The 6,804-nt window shown below is 45.4% G+C and overlaps 1 protein-coding gene across 1 annotated transcript in view; it reads right to left on the bottom strand.

The window, feature by feature from the left end:
- Window positions 1-966: 966 nt before the first annotated feature.
- The window catches only part of LOC120051220 (neuropilin-2-like), a 64,153-nt gene continuing 58,315 nt past the window's right edge, over window positions 967-6,804 (bottom strand). The window contains exons 16-17 of the mRNA XM_038997960.1: window positions 3,629-3,688; window positions 967-3,388 (exon numbers count right to left, since the gene is read on the bottom strand). Of these exons, the coding sequence (XP_038853888.1) occupies window positions 3,072-3,388; window positions 3,629-3,688 (377 nt within the window). The 3' untranslated portion in view covers window positions 967-3,071. The remainder of the gene's footprint in view (window positions 3,389-3,628; window positions 3,689-6,804) is intronic.

Here is a 6,804-nt window from a genome sequence, read left to right as displayed (position 1 = left end):
CTGTTGGTTCGGGTGTTGCGTTTAGGGACCATAATTGGGCTGTTATGTTGCACCGCAGAGCGTGCTAACAGCCGCGCACCCACTTTGACTGGGTAACAACATGTGTCGAGGCTCTGAATCACTGGTTGTGTAGCAGTGGGTATTACACCGTCAGTAAAGAGCCCAACTCAAAGCTGAGCCACAGTTCCCAGGAAGTAGCTAACAGTGAATGTTGTCAATCCATTGTGAGGGATATAAAAAGATATGAGACAATTACCTTTTTGGTCTGTTGTGAGACAAATTTCCCCCTTCAAGGGATAGTTTAGCGAATTGACGTAATTTCATTAAAACTTCCTTTTAAATTCAATACACAGTCTATTCATATTATGACTGTATCCATTTCCTCCCTCTTACCAATGCCAGCCAGAGAAATCCTTGAAATCACGGATATGTTACACGCCATACCTTCTGGTTGTGTTAGTGTTTAGGTATGAGGGCTGACATGGCCAAACAAAACCATGTGTAGGAGATGGGGAGCCATGTAAATGGAGGAAGCAGAGTAATCATATGTGTGTGTGTGCGTGTGTGTGTGAGAGAGACGCTGGGCACTTCAAAGCTTTGATGTTGGAGCTCCTGAACAAGGGCGACTAGAGGTCTGGGCTAATGGGAGGCCATGGAGAGATGAGAGGAAAACTATGGCTGGATGACACTGTGTGTATGCATGTCTGTTTTCATGTTTGTGTTTGAAAGCCTGTGTGTGTGACCTATACAGAGAGTTTGTGAATACAAACAGTGTACAGTGTGTGAATAGAAATGTGCCTGTGAGGGTGTTTGTTAGAGTGTACAAGTGTGTACATGGCTATGGACGACACAATGTACTGTGTATGAGTGTGGGTGTGTATACGCCGAGGTTACCTCAGTGTCCTCATACTAACAACCCATCTGAAACTCACACAAAGCAAGACAAATGACCACCAACATTCTCTGTATGGTATAAATCCTTTATTAAATAATCATAATAACAATATTAATAACAATCATAAAAAGAACATTTCTGTACAAAGCCCCCAAGCAACAATTAGGTCTGACCAGTGTCAGGGTCGTCCTTGTGAGGTTTAGCCCCTCTCTTGCCCAGAGGGGTGAGTTTGACTCATTCTTGCCCAGGGAGGTGTGTTTTAGCCCCTCCTGCCCAGACAGATTGTGCTACTGTTTCTGTATCTGTAATCTGATATGGGCTACAAAGGCAAGCTGGATCACAGAAGCTCCAAGGCACTTGGAAGAGAGTCAGTGGGGTCCAGTGATGGGAGCCTCTGGGATAGGAGAGGGAATGTGGGTTGGTGGGGTGGAGGGCGGAAGGGAGAAGGGGATAGACTTTACCTCACGGCCCAGCGACCCCCCCCCAACAACCTGGGCCTCTCGGTCAGCACAAGCCTGGGTCCACTTCAGTGCATCCAGACGCACACAGCCCTATACATGCCCATCATAGCATCATAATGACCAGGATACTCTTTCTTCGGTGTGTGCGTGCTAGCATGTGCACGCTGTGTATGCATGTGTGTGTGTGTGATCAGTGTGTGTGAAAGTGAGAAGTCTGAGGTACAGCGGAAAGATTTACTGTTCTCTTTCCCACTCCTCCTTCACAAGGCTAGAGAGTCCAGAGGGAGCAGATGTGTGTTTAAATCCTCCTGATTTACCTCTCCCCATAAACCTGTTTCCTGTTAAAACGCCAGCCTCACCGTGACAACGCAAAATGGAGTCAAAGTGTGAAAAAAAGAGCAACAAACATCAAACGAGGAGCGCACAAGTGAAGAACCATGACACCAAGACCACATTGGTCCACTCTGAGGAAATGGTGTCCTTCCATTGGTGTTTCCTCTACCAATCGCTGACTTAAAGCTCAGATGTGTGTCCACTGTCAAGTAACGATCTAGAACATATATATATATATATTTTTTTGTATCCCACTTTGCGTTTTATCGTCGATTCGTTACTCATCCAACACACAGAGTACATTGTCCCCAGAGAGGTTGATTTAGGACTTTGTGCTCCATTGATTCATATTTTTGTTTCCTTCTTCTCTCTTCATCAGTTCTCATTTGTAGATGGCTATTCAGTCTCTGCCTGGATTTCCCAGCAATCCATAGGTTGCACTGGCCAAAACCATCTCCACCTTAACCTTTTACTTCACCTAGCCACAGTTTACTGTAAACACGACCGCCACCCTTCTTTTCGATACAAACCCACCGGCAACCACTGCCTGAAACTAAATCTAACAATAAACTCCCTTGCTTTCTATCTTCAAACGGAAAACGTTTAGAAGAGAACATGATTAGAACCCCCCCCTTCTCCCCCATTCCCTCCTTTCTTTATCAGCATTCACAGGCTGGCAACGGGCCAAAACGAGAAAGAAAACAGAGAAGAATTGAACAAATAACAAAAAGACACACCAAAGACGGTGATTAGTCTAAAAATACCCCAGACCTGTCAGAAAATGGGGTGGAGAACTGAGGCTGATGTGTTACAGAGACGCAAGAGTCTAACTCAACAAAAACACTTCATAAAGAATTCACTTCACTAGGTTCTAGGCCACTGTGTCCACGTGATAGAGAAATACTATCTAAGCACTGCATGAACACCTGTCTAAGGTGTTTTCTGTGTCAAGGAGTTTAGCATAACATCTTTCCAGTTTAAAAACTAGACCTAGAAAACTATGATGTATTTATATGGAGTTCTCAATTTTGGGGGGGGGGAATAGTAGGTATTGATATGTGTTGATATTTGAACTCCCCTGGCAATGGAACAGTCTGCTATAGGGACTGGGAAATACCCAGTCCTTCCCTCATTGGTTTTGGTCCAGAAAACCCCACCCTGGACTGCACCACTTTGATTGAAGCAGGGTGGAGGGGTCTCAAGATCAGTCTAAAAAGTGTATTTTCCCCAAAATGTCCTTCCATCTGGCAGGTGTAGTCCTTCAGCTCAGAAAGGAAATTCACGTTCCAAGCAAAGGAGAGAAAACAAAGGAGAAGATAATCTCCTCAAAATGGCCGCCTCTCTCCTTTCCTCTACTACTCTCCTCTCTCTACTCTTTCTCCTCATGCCTCGGTGCAGCAGCGCTGCTGGTTGAGCTTCACCTTGTGCTTGAGGCCGTCATACAGCTCAAAGTTGTAGTTCTCCAGCGTGGTAGAACTACGCGATGACAGGCCACTGTAGGAGCACGTGCAGTAGAGCAGCATGCCGGCGCACACAGCGCCCAGCAGCACGCCCAGGGAGCTCATAACGATGATGGTGACCAGGATGGGGTCCAGCGTGTACAGCCACGAGTTGTCCTTGTCTGCCGAGGAGGAGACGCGCGTCTCCAGTGGCTCGGAGGACGGGGCCGCCGTACTCAACTCCTCGGGGAACGCCCAGCCTGGACGACAGGAGAAAAAGAGAGGGAGAGGGAGGAGCGAGAGAAGAGAGAGGGGAGATGAGAGGGAGGGGAGAGTGGGGGGGGGGGGGGGGGGGGGAGAGAGAGAGAGGGGAGAGTGAGGGAGAGAGAAAGAGAGAAAAAGAGAGATGCTTATTAGAAACGAGGTGTTTTTTCACATTTGGAAAAACTTATTGCAGTAATGGACACATGAAATACATTGTAGTTGATGGAAGCACTTACCTCCATCTAACTCGTCCCTGCCATTAAAAAGTCTGCTGTCTCCAAACTCTGGTCTCCTATCTATGAGAGAAGAAGATACAACAGAACAATTGTACAAAGTATGTACAATGCCAAGCATCCATACAGTACATTTTGGTTTCATGCAATAATGTAAGCTGTCTATGTCAAATCTTCCTTCACTGTAATTACTAATTACAGTAATGAATTGCTATAATATGTGTTGGGGCTGCTAAAGTCCAATGGCATACAGACACATACCACAATGTAGAAAAATATCACTTTATTACCACAGATCATACTATATTCACATTCATTTAACTATTTCAAATCACACTTTCGACATAGCTCACAAAGAGGTGCAAAGCCCAAGTAAAGTATCAGCAAACAATTTTACCATCATCATACAAATTATGCATTGAGCGCTAAACAGACAAAGAGATAATCAAACACAGTTCCCATCCTGGCTTCCACCCACTGCGTTGCGATGTGGTGTGATCATCATGAGATACCAATGAGTATCAGCACTGAGAGTGGTGCTTAGGAGTGCATAAGCCTAGCCCTCCGTTCAACCCCCCCAAAATTCACCCCGACGCTGTTTTTGAAAACGCCACTTTAACTTCAGGTTTATTTTCATCTTGAGTGGTGTGTGCGCAACACTTGGCATGTGGACAGAGGTGGGAGTAAGTGCTTGGCAGGAACACCTTAACTGGAGCCCTCAACGAGAATCATTAATATTGTCTCCAGGGGCAACTGCTGTTGGCTGCTGGTGTGTGTGTGGGGGGAGGGGTGCATGTGCGCATGTGTGAGAGAGAGACTGCATGTGGGTGTGTGTGTGTTTGCGTGAGAGATTGTGCCTGTGTGTGCAGGAGATGGGAAAAGAGAAAAGTGCTTACTACAGCCTAAATAAATGTTATCGCTCCATTACCTAATTAGAGATATTAAGAGCTTGGAGCGGACCTACGGTGAGATGGACAGAGTGGGGTGCCCAACCCCCAGTTGATTTAAAAGCACATTGTGAGTGGATGCCAAAAAACTCCTCTTCACTCTGAGAAAAGTAAAAAGCCTGATTGCCACACACATTCACCCAACTTAATGGGAAGACTCTATGGTCCTTATAGCCTTCTTCAAAACCCCCCAGATAACATGGTGGCTTCCATAGAAATGTTCTATTTAATTCTGTGGAGGCATCACTCTAACCCAAACACGGTTGTCCTACTTAAAGGGACAGTTCATTCCAAACTCAAAGTTTGTCAGATGCTTTCAGACCTGGGAATTGGTCTTATGTTGAGATAAGTTCACATCCCAGGCCACCGGTTGTAAATGGAAGCACCATCATTTGCTGATTTTATTTGGTGTTTATCTTTTCCACTCATTCGAGGTTGAGGCATATAGCTGGATCTACATAACTATGGGACGTGGACTCATCTCATAGACTACTTTTGAGATCGGAAAACACCTTTGACATATTTGGTGATTAAATGGGCAGGTATTGAACTAAACTAGCTCTGGATGTACTATAATGGTGAGATAGATAACTGTTTATCATTAAAGGGATAGTTCAACCAAACTACACAATTAAAAAAACAAAAAAAATCCCCTGAAAGCAGTCTATAGAATCCATGCTTAGGCTTTGTTTACATGGCCACTGTTTTGTAATTTGGGTGAACTTCCCCTTTAAGGGCCATCTGATTCTCAGAGCTCTACATAACCACTAACAAACCAGCCAACTTAAATATGTGCTAACTATTATCATAATTGGGCCTGGTCCCATTTGAAACATATTTCCAATTCTCTTGGCCACCAGTTGTTATACCATTACATTCTTTGCCATTTTGTTTATACCCTCAATGTTTTAATGAGGGATGCATCCCGCCAGCATCCATCTTAAGTTATGGGGAAGCATCGTTTGTAGTTTGTCTCTGGTTTCCATGATGTTTTGGTGCATTCTCAACTAAGAGCACACGCAACAGAAAAAAAAGTCTTACAGCTGTTTGAGAGTATTGCATAGAGTTGGATGTGGGGCTTACCAGCCACATGTTGTCACATGGGTGACGCCATTGAGGACTTTCCAAGATAGAACACAAACAATGTGGGAATGAGCATTAATCACTGATGATGATGATGATGGTTGATAATGATATTATAAAGACAGGGACTCTGCTCACAGACTGACTGAGGGGTCATAATTCAATCAAAAGCTTGATGCAGGGTTTCCGGTGTGGGACTACTGAAATATTATTCTTGAGCTGCGTGAATGAGGTTGATTCCTCAGGTCAATAAGAGTGACACAAAAAATGCTCAACTTCATATTCAAACATGCTTTTAGTCTTACACTGGAATACCCAATAACCCGGCCCGCGCATAATAAACAAAACACAAGTAATCGTTACAGTGTGTCTATTTAACATTTCCTTCAGTAATAGTAACACTGACACCTTAGCCTGTCCTGGCGCGCTATCTTGATAATGAAGCCTCTCCTGTAGCGCATCCATTGTCTCTGACTGTAGCATTCCCTCTCCTCCCGCTCTTCTCTCTCCTCAGAGCGTTCCAGGGGACCTGTCAGTAAGACAGTATCTCTCACTTGTCTGTTTGTGGTCCGACAGCGCTGGAGGTCTTACATGGCTGAACTACTACACCCACACCGGGCCGGGAGGTTAGCCCACACCGAGTGTGTCCGTGCTGGTGCGATTTCAGGAAGCCCCGGGGGGGGGTTAGGAACCAGAACTAGAACCAATAGTCCTGTAAGGCTGGAGGTTGGGTTTGAAACGAGCCACTCACATAGATCGCTTCATCTCTCTCTGAATCACATCACCACAGCTTGAAGTGTGAAATGTCAACGACCAACTCCCCCATAAAAACAGTGACCGAAACTACGTCCGTAGTCCGTAGGCAGATTCAAATGATAGAAATAGTGTTCGAAGAGTTAGTCTGTGAACAATAACATCCGCTGCTGATGAAAGCAGGACCTAATAGAAAATGTCACTGTCAATACCACTCCGATCCTTGTCCCCCGTTGCATCATCCGTGATCCATGCCATCAAAAGGGGAGGTGTTTAGCTGTAAGCCCCACCGCTTCCTTTCAGCAGAGGGCATATGTTTGGTGGCCGTGGTTGTCTAGCCTCACGGTGAGCACGGGCTCCGTCCCTGGAGCGGCCGTTACCGGGTTACTGGCTGAG

The sequence above is a fragment of the Salvelinus namaycush genome, chromosome 7, assembly GCF_016432855.1.
Source record: "Salvelinus namaycush isolate Seneca chromosome 7, SaNama_1.0, whole genome shotgun sequence".
Classification (NCBI taxonomy): domain Eukaryota; kingdom Metazoa; phylum Chordata; class Actinopteri; order Salmoniformes; family Salmonidae; genus Salvelinus; species Salvelinus namaycush.
Note: the sequence above shows the minus strand (reverse complement) of the source record. Positions and strands in the feature narration are given on the sequence as shown.